This window comes from Branchiostoma lanceolatum, chromosome 7, assembly GCF_035083965.1.
Source record: "Branchiostoma lanceolatum isolate klBraLanc5 chromosome 7, klBraLanc5.hap2, whole genome shotgun sequence".
Lineage (NCBI taxonomy): Eukaryota > Metazoa > Chordata > Leptocardii > Amphioxiformes > Branchiostomatidae > Branchiostoma > Branchiostoma lanceolatum.
The window spans coordinates 7,871,461-7,888,105 of record NC_089728.1 but is presented as its reverse complement, the minus strand read 5'-3'; the positions used below and the strand labels follow the sequence as shown (position 1 = coordinate 7,888,105).

The 16,645-nt window shown below is 42.2% G+C and overlaps 2 protein-coding genes across 5 annotated transcripts in view; one reads left to right on the top strand and one right to left on the bottom strand.

Annotated features, from left to right (window-relative positions):
• The first annotated feature begins 1,633 nt into the window (after positions 1-1,633).
• Positions 1,634-11,523, top strand: LOC136438979 (protein LSM14 homolog B-like). Of its 4 annotated transcripts, none has more exons than XM_066434054.1 (10): positions 1,634-1,884; positions 3,323-3,489; positions 3,841-4,015; positions 4,316-4,449; positions 4,902-5,025; positions 5,473-5,628; positions 6,925-7,146; positions 7,862-8,054; positions 8,829-9,123; positions 9,552-11,523. In XM_066434054.1, the coding sequence occupies exons 1-9, from the start codon at positions 1,764-1,766 to the stop codon at positions 9,115-9,117; spliced, it is 1,581 nt and encodes a 526-aa protein (XP_066290151.1). In that variant the 5' UTR covers positions 1,634-1,763; the 3' UTR covers positions 9,118-9,123; positions 9,552-11,523. The 4 variants fall into 4 exon arrangements, with proteins under 4 accessions (XP_066290151.1, XP_066290149.1, XP_066290152.1 ...); XM_066434052.1 differs by having other exon boundaries at positions 1,635-1,884; positions 4,301-4,449; XM_066434053.1 differs by having other exon boundaries at positions 1,638-1,884; positions 4,301-4,449; positions 6,925-7,134.
• A 1,655-nt stretch (positions 11,524-13,178) lies between these two features.
• The window catches only part of LOC136438350 (neuropilin and tolloid-like protein 2), a 77,895-nt gene continuing 74,428 nt past the window's right edge, over positions 13,179-16,645 (bottom strand). Inside the window, exons 10-11 of the mRNA XM_066433116.1 lie at positions 16,083-16,202; positions 13,179-15,607 (exon numbers count right to left, since the gene is read on the bottom strand). Of these exons, the coding sequence (XP_066289213.1) occupies positions 14,889-15,607; positions 16,083-16,202 (839 nt within the window). The 3' untranslated portion in view covers positions 13,179-14,888. The remainder of the gene's footprint in view (positions 15,608-16,082; positions 16,203-16,645) is intronic.

The window sequence follows — 16,645 nt, the reverse complement described above, 5'->3', positions numbered from 1 at the left end:
TTTTCAGATAACTTGTCAAGGATTTCTGGAAAAAAATTGGTGCAGTTATCCGGCATTGGTGACCATGCGCGGTGCAGATATCCGGAGTCACTAACAATGCAGTGAATGGGAACCGGTTTTGGATATTGGGATTCGGTGCAATTAAATGGAAGGTGCGTTTATCCGATGTGCAATTAAGTGGCTTCGTCTGTACAAACTTTAACTGGTCGGCAAACTCATCTGGTAAGGGGTGTCTGGCAGATAATTTATCTAATTTGACCAATTTATGCTACTTCGACTATCATTTTTTTTCTGCAACGAAGGGAGTCACTGGTCAAGCAAGAATATTGGGTGTACCATGGATTATTCCTGGTTTACCACCAAGGCATGTAATTATGGCAATAAGAAGTCCATAAATACTTTTACATAGAAATTGCACTTGCATCTCATCATCAATAATTGTGGTTGACCGTTGCCAATCTACTTTGCAGCGTTCACATTGTGAACGTCTGTTAATCAAATGCTGAATACGTGCTATTATGAAATCAAAGGGACAACTCGGCTAGTACAAGACGCACAAAACGAGGAAAGCAAAATAGACCAGTAACCAACGAAGAAAGCGGCTTTTCAGATATAACCATTATAACAACAAAAGTTCCAAAACGCACACACTTCCAATGAGCACTCTAAGTTTCCCATAACACAGATTTTTTCATGACACAGTCTAGCTGGATGAAGCCAAACGTCATCAGACGGGCTCAATGACTTGTTTATCCAGACGATCGAGAGCACTATACTGTGTACACGTACTCCTTGGTGTACACTGATTGATGATTAGAAGAAAGGAAGGACAGAAAAAAATTACACAAGTTTTCTTGTCATCGGTGAATTATAGTCCATTCTTTCCAGATGAACTTGAACCTTTGGCTTTGCCACTACTCTTCTTTTCACAGAAATCAAATTTGAAGCATTAAGTCTGAAAAGCAAAGTACGCTTACGTTAACTTTAGCTTTACTCTTTTCGGTCCTCTCTTCCCTGGATGATCCTTTCCTCTTCAGTGATTTGCTTCTTTGTCAATAAGTCTCGAAATCTCGAAAGGTCAAATGAAATTATCTCCAAGCAGATGTAGCAGTCTATCTTGTTTTGAGTGTATTTGTGGTGTTTTGTACGTTTTTCTGGAAAGTTGAGCACATTTTTTTACAGATGCTAGTACTGTCCTCCTGATCCGTATTTAGTCTCTACCGACCGTATTGGGAGAAATGAATATTTTCTAGGGGAATTAGCAGGGTTTGACTGCCCTGTCGCAGAAGGGGGAATGCTAAGCTCCCCGCGGACCGAATCATTGTGAATCTTCTTGCCCTTTTTGCCGGATTCAGTCTATGATCCGTACCCCATAGGACCCATAGGAAGGGCTGGTGAAGGCTAGGCCGTTTTCCAGCTGATGTTACTGGCCCAGAGGGTATCTGTAAAAAGTGTGTTATCTCAAGAAAAAAACGTACAAAATACACAAAGTACGCTCAAATAAAGCCCGACTGCAACACCTGCTTTGAAATTACAAATACAACCCTGTAAAACTTCGTTAACGCTATTTAATGAACAGAATGCACTGTGCAGGCTTTTCAGCCGTCTCTGACAGGTGACAGCTCTACCCATCGTGCTTTGCGCGCATACGTCTCGGTGTCAGTGTTTCCGCCATATTTGCGTCGCCGCAGTTTTCGACACAGATACTGCCCAGAATCGCCTGCCATCGCTCGTCGTTGAGGTGATTAGCAAAGTATCTCGCCATGAGCGGAGGAACTCCGTATCTCGGCAGCAAGATAAGCCTGATATCGAAGGCTAATATTCGATATGAAGGGATTTTATACACCATAGACACCAAGGAGTCTACTGTCGCCCTCGCGAAAGGTAAGGCCTTTGTTGTCCATATAAATTTTTGAGGGCATAATTTATCAGCTGCGCATTATAGGTCAGTTTGCAAATGTCTGCAGGTATTTAACTTATGAGGTGCCTTTTCAAATATTACCCAGTACAAAGAGGCAAGTCATGTTTGGCGAATGAGTTCGAATCGTCTGTGCACAAAGAGTAACTCGAGACCTCCTGCGCGCGAAAAAAAATTCAAGCGCCTTCCCTTGACGTTTTGAAAGTTAGTAACATTTTTGTCATTAATTAGAAAAAGAAGGCTGCAGTGTCATGAACCAGTAGAACCAATAGAACCCCACATTACTGCGGAGAAGCTAAAGAAAATGTGTCACAGAGTAGTGTGGGGGGTAAAAATTTCATCAAGCCAAGGCCATACAGAGAACGATGCCTGTTCTTGTTTTGGTTGGCGTTTACGTGCTCATATAAATTATTTCGGTATCCACTTTTGGAAAATTATGCAAAGCCTGAAGTTGCCGCTTCATCCCAGGCTTCATGTCCCGTAAACCCTGCACTGTCCTCAAGCTAAGTTTGAAGCAGAATGTCGTACATTTACGTGCACTCCAATATTTTGGTGTTTATTACGTGATATGGAATTTGCCCCCCTCCCCATAATCAACACTAGTAACACTAGACATATAAAATATTTACGATAACCAGTTTTTAGATAATGGCATGAACTAATGAATGATTATGGCAAACATGGATGATATAAATGTCAGTTGGCATCTCTGTCATTCTTTCTTATGGTGTAAAGGGACAACTTGACAGACTGGTACAATACTTTCTGTATCTGGTATCAAGGTGTTACCAGAGACAGCGTTCAATTAATCATTTTAATCTATATGAAGCTTGCATAGGTTTAATGATCCATGAAGAGCATGTTGTAATTGTCGGCTGCATAGGTCCAACCCAATCACCTGATCTCTTTACATTTAATTTACCCTTCAATTCACTCTATGTAGCGTTATGACGAGTATCTTGTTGTTTTCAGTTTGTAGAGAAGGTAGAATATGGGAGTTGTCTAAAGCAGCACAGATGGCAGTGTACTGTAAACTGGGAAACGTTCGCCTTGTTTTTTAATTAGCTGTTTCCTTGGTTACATCTACCGTGAAGTTATAATATTGTGAATGTGTTGTGTAATTCTACTGTACTGCAGAATTGTTTCAACCACAAAGTTCAAACACCGTTAAAACTTCCTTTTCCCTCCTACTGAAAATAAAACTACTGCAAAATTAAAAACAGTACCTTACGTCCCTTAGCAGAAGGACCAGCATTGTGAAAGTCCTGGCATCTTGCCACTGCATTACAATCTAGGGCAGGAGGCCTGGGGTCAGCTCTTAAGTTTTGAGTACTGTTGTGAAAATAATGAGACAGAATGGGTGTAACTTGTGTAGTAAACATGAATTTTATTTGTTGATACCAGTTCGCTCCTATGGAACCGAAGACCGTCCAACGGATCGCCCGGTGGCGCCCAGAGATGAGGTCTACGAGTATATCATCTTCCGTGGCAGCGACATCAGAGATCTGCATGTCAGCGAGCCACCCAAGACCACGCAGTCCAACGCGCCCCAGGACCCTGCCATAGTACAGGTGATGATAACATTTGATTAGAATATTTGTCCTGAACATTCAAATGAATCATACTCTCCTAACAAGGCAAAACAAACTTACTGGTACTTTTCCTTTTCAAATTGTTGAATTGTGGCCATTTCCAGCCTCCACCAAGTCTTTCTGAAAAATCGGGTGAATAATTGGCTAGGAGGTACATGTAGTGTATGGAAAGGGTCACATTTCCTCCTCCTTAGGGTGCAAACTGTACTTCATGTCTTACTCCTCTGGCATGTTAGTCTATTTGGCCAATTTCTGCTATTTCCAGTAACCTATGGAGACTAGCCCTTTTCTATGTTTGTAAATGGTTCTTATTTGTTGTTTTTCTTCCAGCAATCTGCCCCTGTGGGTGCCCCCCAGCAGCCGGGGTTCCAGCCCCCTGGTTTTGGAGCCCCCCCAGGGATTGGTGCAGGGGGCTACACCCCGTTTGGTGCAGGGATGCCATATGGTAACTATGCCCATGCTGCATGGAACCAGCAGCATTACAGAGAGCCAGGCATGCCTACAGGTGAGCTGACATCTAGTGAACACTCTTCATTGTCTCAAATACCTGAAAAAAGTAGATTTTACTGGTGATTTTGTAGTATTTGTCTAACATAGACTAAATGTGTGTTAGGCCAAGGAAAAATAAATTTTATGCTAGATGAATGCTTTCCCAAGGCCTTAGCCATGTTCTTGTTTTCAATCAATAGATGAGAAACATGAGTAAATGTATTAGAGCACTACTGGTTCGTATGGTTGTAAGGTGGTGGTGGTGTAAATTGCAACATTTCCTTTTGTGAATGATGTCTAGGTGGGTCCCACCCAGGTTCCCGCGGTTCGACGCCACCGCTGCGTAAGTCGCCCACGGTAGAGCAGGGAACCCAGGTCTCTGAGTCCATGGCTCCTGGTGCCAAGAAGGACGATCACAAACATGCACAGCAGAAGCAGGCGGACAGGAAGGTATGTCAATTGTGTGAACAACTGTAAGTCGATGGAGCTGTATTCTGTATGTTAAAACTTAAAGGTATGTATTGTAGAATCTGACCAAAGAAAACATTTTTAAATAGTCTGTTTTTGTTCATTTTCTTTTACATAAGTTGAATCTACCTTGTTATTCTCCACAGCAGTATTCACAACAAAGGAGTGCAACTTTGTTGTGGCATGAGAACATCTTGAAATATGTGAGATAAAGATAAGAATATTTTTAACTTCCGAATATTTGCAGTTTTGGTGCCAATATTTCATCGTACGTACCTTTTGGTTGAATATTGGTACTTTGAAAATTTTATTATGGAAAAAGCTTACATGTAAAATACTGTCTTGAAACTTGTGCCCTGAGTTGTTAAGCTCAGTGGACTCTGTATTTCTATGGTTGGTTGGTTAGTTAGTTAATTTGTTTAAAATTTGTGCAGGCTCCAGGCCAGAGGGCATCCAGTGGACCAGGTCAGCAGCAGAACCGGTCTGCACAGCAGGGTCAGCAGAACCGCCAGAACCAGCCACGCAACCAGAACCAGAGCCAAAACCAGAACCAGAGAGGTAAGCCCACAACATGTGACATCAGCTACCTATGTTTTCTAGCAGCTATGGCCCATACACTGTTGTAGTGTTGACTGGTCTTTTAAATAGTAGAGCACTTTACATCAAAAGAAGAGCAAAAGGAATGCATTAAGGAGACAATAATAGGTAATAGACCAATCCCATAGCACTGCCCACCTCCGTTATATTGTAGAAATGCAAAATAAAAACATGGAAATCCAGATATTGGACATGCAGCCACTCTCTCATTATTGGCTGAAACACTCATTGCGATGCTATGATTTGTTGAACTGCTAATTGTGATGGACAGTCAGGATCTGTCTATACATGTCTTAAGTTTTCAGTTGGGCACAACATGTGACTAGAATATGAAGGACACTTGCCTGTAAGGTTCTTTACCCCTGCACTAATGGTGGGAGCTTAACCACACACTTTTATCAACACCAGCGCCCCTCCCCACGGCCGTCAGCGGTGGCCCCGCCACCTTCCCCCACCAGCAGCCTCCTACCCAGCATGCAGAGCAGCGACAGCAGCACTTCCCCGGAGCTTCTGCCACTGTCAGGGAAAACAGGGAACCCTTCCGCGCGCCCGGGGCTCCACAGGGTAATGCTCCACTCCACCACCAGGCCATGTGTGATCTCTAACAGCCATGCTGCTCTACTGATCCTACAGAGTGTGATTTGCTCGTGTTGTACACAGGATACATCAGTCCTCCTCGCCCTGTTTTCATGCCATCTCTGGACAGCTGCGTTGATGTAACCATGACCCACTAGAACTCCAAACTGCCTGTTTTGCATATTGTCTTTGTTGTCCCATCGCTGCTAATCTTCATACTGTAGGAAGACATAACCAGCCACTTGCTTGTTCCTCTCTGGACAGCTGTGTTCATTTAACCATGACCACTACATTTCTAACCAGCACTCTTTCCTGCCTGCTATACATCTTGTCCTTGTTCTCTAATTGCTGCTAGTCTTCAGGCTCATACTGTGGGAAGATGTAACCAGTCACATACTTGTCCCTCTGGATAGCTGCGTTCATGTAACCACGGCCTACTACATCTCCGACTAGCATTCTTTCCTGCCTGTTATACATCTTGTGTCCTTGTTGTCCACTTGCTGCTAATCCTCATACTGTGGGAAGACATAACCAGCTGCTTGCTAGTCCCTTTCTCGACAGCTGTGCTCATGTAACCATGACCACTACATCTCCAACCAGCATTTTTTCCTGCCTGCTATACATCTTGTGTCCGCAAAAACTCCGGTCAAATCTCTGCCAACTCTCATACTGTAGGAAGATCTAGCCAGTCAAATGCTTGTCCCTTTCTTTCTCTATCTCTGTCTGTGTGACCTTCAGAGTATCTTTTAGTTGGTCTGTCTGATGTGTTGTATGCTTCTGCTCACCTGTTTATGATCCGCTGCAACTATTATTGCTATCTACAGAATCACCGGTAGAATCAGTGTCTCTACCTGTCTGTCCGTCAAACCATGTGATCAAACCATGGACCCATCAATCAAGCAGAATCCAGCTTTTGATGATTAACAGACTGTGTCAATTCCGATATTTGATTTTTTAAGTCAGGTGTCAAGGATTCTCCTCAACACTTTTTTTGCTGCAACCTACTTGATAGAACAAGAAGATATGTTATCATGCCCAATCATAGGCTTAAGTAAATTTTCTGTCAATTGCTTGGATCATATTGAAGCTAAAAAGATGACAATGAACAAGTTGGAGGAATGACAGAGAAAAGCTAGGATTGTAGAAGTTGTAAAGTTCGGAACAGAATGCCAAGATAACATCTTCAGAACCAAGTCCAACAACAGGAAACTATAAACAGGACACTGTTGATCCCAATGACTGTGAAGTTTATTGTGCTAATCTGTATTTGTGTTGCCCTGACAGGTGCTCCTCAGCGTGGTCGCACACGAGGGAGGGGCGGTCCACGAGGTGGGGGCCCCAGGCCGCAGTCCGGTCCCAACCAGAACAGACCGGGCAGCCAAAACAGACCGAGGGAGCCCATCAAGTTTGAGACGGATTTTGACTTTGAAAGTGCCAATGCTCAGTTTGACAAGGATGCCCTGTCAAAGGAAATGGAGGAAAAACTGAAAATAAGTAAGAAAAAAAGTATGGTATGGTCACTCCTTCCTTCCTGGCATTTTCTGCATGCCTGGTTTTATTTCTTTCATTTTTCTCTGCTTTCTGTCAGTATTATGTCACATTGTGAGCATGTGACAGTTTGTGTATTGTGAAGCACTATAGAAAAGCTTCATTCATATCAGTGAAGCTATTTTGAAAATAAATTATCTGTACTGAAATTCTATATAAATATGCCACAACATTTTAGACCATTTGAAAGTGAAGCTTTTACCTTTGACTTTAAATGACAACTTTTAAAAAAGACTGAAAAGTGGTTTAAGTTTTGAATAAGGACTAAGTATGCTTTCTTAATAGCTACGACACATATCTTGGTGTTATCTTAAAAGAAAATAGAAAACTTTTCCTTCCCTACCTGTTTATTCTTTCTGTCAACTGTTTTCTATTGTCAGAGTTGATAACAGTGGTAAGATTTGTCTATGGAAGTCTGACCAATTGTTAGATATTAGGTTGTCTTTAAGAATTTAGAAATACTGGAATGTGCCACTTAAAGCAATGGCAGCGCAGTTGTTAATTGTGAAAGTAACATTTCACAGTGGTAAGATTTGTCTCTATGGAAGTCTGAGTAAATGTTAGATATTAGGTTATCTTTAAGAATTTAAATACACTGGAACATTCCATTTGACCCAATGGCAGCTCAGTTGTTAATCATGAAAGTAACATTTCACATGATCGTCCCAAACAGCTGACAAGGACAAGGTGGTGAACGGGACTACTAGTACTACAGAGGAGCGCGAGAAGGACGTGAGCGACTCCGGTAACGAGACGCAGGTGAGCGAGCAGCAGCCGGAAGAGGAGGACGACGAGATCTACTACGACAAGAAAAAGTCCTTCTTTGACAACATCTCCTGTGAGGCATCCGAGAGGGGAAAGAAGAGGTACATGTACTAGAAAGCAACATGCCTAGTGTTACTGTGATTGTAGGATCAGTTGTATAACAAAGACTTGTGTGTGTGACAGAATACAAAGGAATGGGCCCGGTAACATGTTTGATATCTGAATTGTAACAGTGAATTGTTTCAACAGGTTGGTAAATGACTGAATAGCAAAGGTCTTCATTTACAAACAAGGAGTTACAACAGAGTAAAGTAGAACTAGCCGGTATTTCCCTGAGGAAGTTGACAATCATTGAAATGTTGGCTGTTGTAAATCCTTGGTTGTAAATGAATTATAGCAAAGGTTAGAAGTTAAAACAGTCAATATTTTGGTGAAGTGGAACTAGTCAGTATTGGCTTGAGGAAGGTGACAGTCATCGAAACGCCGACTGTTGTAACTCCTTGGATTTAATTAAAGAACTTTGTTATTCATCTGCATTGTAAGTTTGAAATTGACTAAATGGCTTAGCTGAGGGCATTAGAACTCCAACTGCCGAAGTACTGTAGATACAAGTTAATTTTTAATCAGTGACATATGCCTTATAATTATTAGTATTAGCCGAGCATGGTGATGAAATGTTATGGGCACATTTTACATTGTAGTTCTATTGTCTGATATGGTAGTATTTCCTTTAAAACTTTTTGTATTGCATAGTAGTGTACAACAGAAGCTTAAGAATACTGACACTGAGTATTGTTCATTGATATGATTTAATTGTTGCTTTTTTCTGTTCACATTTTCAAGCATGCCACTAATCCAGATATTTGCCCTCTCAGTGAAGGTATGTTGCCATCATACAGCAGAATGTCGTGGCAAGAGGAGCGCTCTCTCAACCACGAGACGTTCGGCGTGACCTCGCGGAACTACCGCCGCGGCTACCGTAGTAGGGGCGGATATCGCGGGGGTTGGCGCGGCCGTGGGAGGGGACGTGGCGGCGGAGGTGGCAACAGAGGCGGCGGTCGGTCGTACGGAAACAGGAACAGAAACTCGCAGGGCTGGGTGGACTATGAGTTTGACTACGAGGCAGCAGGAATCAAGAAACCCCCGACGACCGCATCATCATAACAGCAGGTAGCAGCTCAGTCCTACAAATACTGTTGAGTGTGAAAGGGAAAATGTTTGCTTTGGTTTTATTTTTGTGATTTTCAGGGTGACCTCTTCATAGCAAACATTTGGCGTTTCACAGTAAAATGCTGCACGGCAGCTTTAACGAAGAGCTTAAAACATTTTTGCGATTTTCTCCGTTTACATCTTGAAAGCAAACTTAAAACCACTGCAAACATTTCACCTTTTACTTTGAAATTCTGCAAGACAGTTTCAACAGAGAACTTAAAACTATTGTGAACACTCCATTTTTCCCCTTCTAAAAAATAAATTCCCATGAACATTTCCTCTTTTACAGTATTCGTCTCTTTTGCTTTCTAATGGTGAACAGCTTTATTCTAGGATGATCATCTTCAACAGAATGTTGACAGTTTGTTCTGACATGTTCCTTCCAGATAGCAAGACATCAGCATCGTCATCTGTGGAACAGTTGACAACACCTTCAGGGACTATGAGCAAGCAGCACCACCTACAAACTATTCAAGACTGAGACGTTCTTTCTGTATGGAGCAGGATTTGGATGATAAGAAAAGAGAAGATAAACGACGGAGCTTACCGCAAACGAAAAACCTTGGGCTGTACTTCAACAGTTGTGAATAACCCGACAACCTCCTCCTGTATAAGTCCCAAATATCATACTTTGTGTCAAGAATAGCTTGATAAAAGTAAGGCTGTAGTGGACTGTTGAAGTGTTGCCTTAAGGTTATGTATTGGTCGGTGTAAAGTCTTAAGAGGGTGCAGGGTCATAGAAGTGGTATAGATTGAGAAAGTAAAATTGTGCTGTCCATTGAAGAAGAAATTCATCACAAGTCTTCTGAAATCTTCAAGTCTTGTGTGAGAGTATTCAAGTATCATGTGATGGAATGTTTGGCTGTCCTATCCTTTTATAATCCTGCACCCCTCCCCTATATATTCACATTGGCAAGTTCATGGCAGGCACTATGTACTGTCAATCTGTAAGTTTGTCACCTAGTCGGTTGTTAAGATGCAATGATGCTGTTTTCTGTCAGTACAAACTTTGTTGTGTGGTGACAGTAAGATGAAGAGACGTAAGTGAAGGAGCTAGAATTTCAGAAGAAAGGGGGACGGTGGTATGACCAAAAGAATTGAGCCCCTCAAGATATGCTATTTACTTTTTGTAGCAGAATCAAAAATCACCAACCAGGCTGAAACTTGATGTAGAGAAACGGACACCATCTTCTCAGAGATACTTCAGATTTGTGTCAGAAGGCAGTTAAAAGCGAATTTTGGACCATGGCAAGGCAGAATTTGTACTGTCAAATTGAGTTTACTTGTGTGCAGTCAGTGAAGAGGAAGTGCAAACAGGTTGACTAGTAGTGGAGAAATTTTGAATTTCCGTTATTTGTCCACAATTCCAGAGTGCCTCCCCCTTCTAACATGATACTTTGTTAGAGCAAGAAAAGCTGACAAAGTTGAACATTCCAGTCGACTGCAAGTTTTGGGAGGACATGAAGAAAAATGTGACTTGCCCACCATTGAAATGAGTGCGATGTTGATTCCCACCACTGGCAACTATTGAGGGATGTTTCATACATATTGATGATAATTTGCAGTCAGAAAAGAATTGACTATCGTTTTTGTGAAAGTGGCAAAATCTCTGTGTACAGTGTCAAGTGGTTGTCAGGAACAGTGTTGCAGAGGAATGTTGGTGGGAGACAATGATTTTCAAATTATTGGAGATATTTCTAGACAAGAATTGTATAAACCAAAAGAATGCACAGAAGGATTTGCACTAAGTTGGAAAGCAAAAGTCGGTTGAGTCGAAATGCCACAGAGTAAACCATTACCTAAGTTAGAGTAAAATTTTCTTAGCTTTCTTTTTTCCAAACTTTGGGCTTATTGTACGGTTTGAAATAAGTTTGCATGAAGGAATATCCGGCCAGATTGAGTTTCAGAGGTTTGAGCTCATATATATATATCATTTCAGCCATATTATAGTGTTGAACTATGCTGACTCTGCAGTCGTATATGGTAGCCTTTTTTCTCTTACTTCTGAGCTTTATTTATCAGTGTCCCAGATGGAACCATTAAAAGTTTGTATGCGCTCTAGACTGTATGGAGTTGAGCATGAAGTGGAGGCAGCAATGGAAATAAAAAACCTTTGAACAGCATGTCTACCATGTTAGGTGTAATGTATATTTTACATCAATTGGCACTTATTTTTTATCAGGTTTATAATATCGCCAAAGTGGAATAAGCAATTATTGAACAACATGCTTGCATGCTGACATACAAACGACTTATTATTTTCCGTATTTCTTGATTACCATGAGATATATTGCTGCACTGGGAACTGAAACTTGAACTGTACCATTGTTGCACACATTAAAAGGCCTGACAAATTGAGCTGTTTCGTTTATTGTAATATTTGTCGTGAAGGATGTCACTACGGAAAGAATAAAAGGAAGTAAGATTGAAAGTTTGTTGTGGGCAAGTTTTATGTGGGTGGTAGCGACTGCAATTTCATTGCATGCAGGAGAAACATTTCTTTCGAAAGTGGAACAGCAAAACTATTTTGAAGAGGATGTATAAAAGACTGAAATGTTTTGTTACAGTCCACCTGGCAACTTCTTTTTTAAACGACTAAAAAGGAACCTAGATCAAAGAATTGATAGTTAATTGTTTAAAAATATGAATAAGAGCCATTGGAAATGGACACTAATTATTTTATTTTGCATGTGTCTACGTTTTGGCCTATTGCCAAAGCGTCTGGGTCTATAACTTGTACGTACTATAGTTTTCATTTCCCTCACAATCAGGTGATGTGTATATACATTGTTGTCTTTTCAATATGTAACATTACAATCCATCCAAATGGTGTATAACTTGAACCTATCTGGTCTTTATGTATAAAATTTCATTGGGTTATTTTTTATCAGCTCTTAGATGCTTTTTCGTGTGATGCTTGAGTTTATACACTTGATGTTACGCGTACAAGTAAAGGATGTTCTAAATAAACTAATCCTGACTGTCCATCTCAGTTAACAGTTCCACCAATGATGGCATGGTGTGGCGGTAAGCAGTTCGAGCAATGAGAGTGGCTGCATGTCTCTGTCAAATATTTTTTTAAATCCATTTTGCATTTCTTTTTTTTGACGGTTGGTCAAATATGATAGTTCAGAATGATGATTTGTTTCATCTGACCCAGAATTCTAGCCTGGGTGCCATCTGATTACTACTGGGAGTCCTACACTCACTACCCTGAAGAAATAATCCCATTACTACCAGGGCTTCAACACTCGCTACCCTGACCCCCAGTAGTAATCGGACGGCACCCAGGCTAACAGGATTCAGAGGTGGTAATGAGAAGGTTTTGCTTTGATGTCACTGCAAAACAAACGTATTTTGCCTGTGTGTTATAATGATATCATAGACAGATGACTTTCAAAATCTTGTTGATTCACTGATTTCACTCAATACTTACCCATTGATTCTTAGAAGTCAAGAGTGGACGGTGTTAAGGCAAGCAAGTGGAATGCTACGGTTAAACTAAAGTAGATGTGGAATAAACTCAGCTCTTGACTTACATAGTAGGTTTTGTCCCTCTATTACATATCAATGTTGAATGTGCATATATGTTCACCATGCATCTTTAGGTTATGCATTGCATTTAGGAGAGCTGAAACTCTGGGTCATAAGTGTTGTGTTATATTTTGGGAGAATCGTTAAAGTGGTCAAGGGGTAACCTATTATAGCTCCCTAGTCTCCTTTCTGCAAATAGGGGAGAGGAAACTCGGGAGCTACAATAGTTTTGGATATCAGGCTAGTCTAGGAAAAGAGCCAGTAACTTGCTCTTGGAGATAGATTTGTCATGGAAAAATGGTTTCCATGATATAGCATTAAGAATGCTTGGGATCTGCCATATACTAGTAATAGCCTGCACTTTCAATAGAAGCCGCTAAGGCCAAAACCTACCTGAAGGCCATAAGATCATGAAAGTCAAGAAACATTGTTCATTAAAACATGTACCCTATATGTTATTTACAGGAAAAAGACAAACATTTAGCAAACGACAAAGCTCTTTAATGGTAATACCAAAAAGCCATGATCTACGGGTATGGAATGACCAGTCGACAATTCACAAGTAGATGTTTTCGTTCCCTTCCATATCAACCCTAGCCTGGTAACCGTTCTCCACGGGCCGGCTTCAGGGTATCTAAGCGGACCCAGTCCTCCCAAACGTTGGGCTTTTTTCTGACAGCATATCTTTCCAGCCGGCCTTTCTAAGCGAAGTACATATAATTGAGACCAACCCTGTAAAAATCTCCCTGCGTGTCCTAGTGAACAGATGGGCAACACAGTCAGCGCTGTATAGCATCCGGGTAGCCTCCGATGGTATGGTTACTGGGCTATATCAATCTTCACAATGTAGTCTCTTTCGGCTAGCCTCCTTCGCAGCCATCTAGGACCACTGGCGTTTACTTTTAGGGGTTAGTGCTGATTCGCGACTTTCAACATATCGGGGCCAGGTTTTAATGCTTTGGAGATCGTATTTGCCCCTAGAGACCCCTAAAAACAAACGTCGGCGCTCCTAGAAGGCTGTGAAGGAGGCTACTATTGGCAAGGTCGCTATTTCTGCTAGTCACAGCCATTCCAAATTCGCCTAATTAACCCACTGGTAGGTAAACAGTGTTATCCAATAAATTGCTTTACATGTCTCAGATTGATTATCATGTTATCAGAACATAAACGAAAACTATCAAGTATGTCGTTTACCACAAAACATCTACACAAGAATAGCAATTGCTGATATATGACTCTTAGCCCTCGTAACATAGATCGTTTCAAAGATTTTCCATATTTGCTAGCTTTGTATTATGAACACCTCGGCGACTGCTTTTTCCTAACTCAGTTCATTTATGTTTGATGTCATTAAAACTGTGAGAAGTGGGAGCAGCGCCTGTAGAACATAGCTAAACAGGTATGTTCACAACTGAGTCCTCCATGATAATAGTCTCAGGGTGAATATGTATTTTGTATGGTTAAAAGTATGGAATACACTCAAATACATTGGACATTCTATGTATGTATAAAGCACATTCTAACATAAACTGAATGTCTCCAACATCTGCAGTTGATGTTTTCTGTCATTAGAGAACTCAAATGCAGGTCTGTATACATGTTTGATACATCGACGGCTGGTGCGTTGTTGAAGGCATAACCATTCCTCACTGTCTGTAACTCTGCATCATGAATGGTGGGAGAAAACCTTGAACTGTTCCATTCAGAAACGAACTTGTCACTGGGTCGTCTCACACAAACACATTCACTGACAAAGGGTAACGCTGCTTGTCTGGAACTGGCGAAATACATCTTGTTGCGTGAACGTATTGCTTTGTGGGGGAAGTTGACGATAGGATGTTCTCTTTGTGTCCTTGCTTTCGTGTGACGTCACACGGCGTTTGATGAGGCTTTTCCCGACATCGAGCAGCGAATTCCCGCGATAGCATCCAGACCTCCAAAGCATCTACATTGAAAGGTTTCGGTAACAAAGTCCGATTCCTTAGTAGTACATGATGAGCCGTACGTCCCTACTGCTGTGTGGCAAGACTCTCACAGTTAGTTCATTTATGCTGCTCACTGTGTTATTACTGTGGAAAGGCGAGGTGACATCGCCATACCTGTATATAGCCTCATCTCATAGCTTTATGGTCACGCTATTCATCAGCATCGATATAGGTATAAAATCCGTATATACGCGTGGTCCACTGTCATACCGTTGTAGACCTGACCATTTGGGGATCTTGTACCTGGATTTCTATCCTCTCTGCTTCTTCTTCGGAGCCGCTGACCTCTTCTACAGTGGGTAGCGGCTGGCTACAGTAATCATTGATGACAGTCACCGGCAATGGTTCAAGCTCCATGGAGTCCTGCTGGATGATATCTATTGGTGGCGGTGGTGGTGGTTCTTCTGTATCGTTCTGTAGTTGGACATCGTCACGCATGGCGTCGCTGTGCCTACCGCCTCCACCGCCTGTTAACGATCGACTGCTACTCCTGCTCCAACAGCGATGGACGTCTGCATTTGGCAGCCGCGGATTCGACCCGTAGTCTTCCTCCAGGCACCGCCCCGGAGAACTGACTGGAGAAAATGTCACCATGGAAGGCACGCGCGGGGGGTAGCGGTCGTTTGGACCGTCCGGCTTGATGGGAGACTCGAACAAAGACATCGAGACGAGTTCTAACGTCTGCTGCTGGTTCCCGGTGTCGCAGTTCATGGTCGGGTTCCCGCCGGCGATGGAGCAGTGGTTCATCTCACGTTTGGGCAGGTTGACGTTCTGGTGGAGGGGCTTCCCTCCCGCGGGTCTCCGGCGAGGCTGCCTGCAGCCCAGGACGATAGCGCCGATCAGAATCAATCCGACCACGGAGGAGGCGATACCAAACGTCACCAGGTTCTCATCGGAGATGGGCGGGGTCCCGGACGGCTCCTCTGCAGAAACAAAGCTCAAGAAGTTAGGATGTATTACATGTATGTCGAGTGTACGGCTTACATTAGAGCATTGTCTCAATCGTCTTCAACGGTCGTTTAAAAAGATGCTTCGTTGAAATTCACTTGTGTGGCTTACTGTCCATTGTAATGGTGCAAATTTGAAAAAAGGTTATCCTATAAGGAATTTAGAAAAGTTTCTGCAATCAATTCTTAAGGTGGACTATTTTCTTGAGCAATAAAAGCTGCCCAACCATAAACATGGGAGCTCGTTGACGTATTGTCGCTCTAACAACGTCCTGGTCTTTATGAAGCTGTCCCTATTACAAGGACGGTATCAAAACAAAACTAAACATGCCCGGACATTAAAGAAATGCCCGACTACTGTGTGATTCCTGGAAAGTCTTGCCATTCATACACAATACTATACTATAGGGCTTGCTCCTTGAGAACATTGTCAAAACTATTGAAAACTGACCGCATTTCTGCTCGTCCCACGGGTAGTGGCAGTTCTGTTCACCGTTACACACCAGCGACTCGTTGATGCACATCTGACCGATGCAGCTGAACATCCCCCTTTTACATCTCCCACCCTCCGCTACGGGGGCAAGATATGAAAGAAACATTACTGAAAATGACGTTTGTATATAAGAATACAAGTATCAGTGTTTGTTTAAAGGCAAAAAAGTATGCTATTGACCATGTATGTGTGTTTGTGTTTATGTGTGTCTGAGTGCTTATGTATGTTTGTGTTTGTGTGTGCTTGTCCGTCTATGTTTGTGTGTCTGTGTGTCGTCAATGATTATGAAATCCCCATCGGGCCTGATGAGTGAAGACTAACACTAGTGGTGTCATTCTCCTCCACAGAGTTTGCAGCGGCTTACACACACTATGCCTTGGGCTGAGGTTCCACTTTTGTGGGCGTTGACTCCAATTAGCTGTCAGCCAATCAGAGAATCGTCTGCCTGTGCTCTGTAGGTAAAGCCGATTCCCTGATTAGCTGACAGCTTTTTAGAGCTAGAGGCCACGTCCACAAAAGTG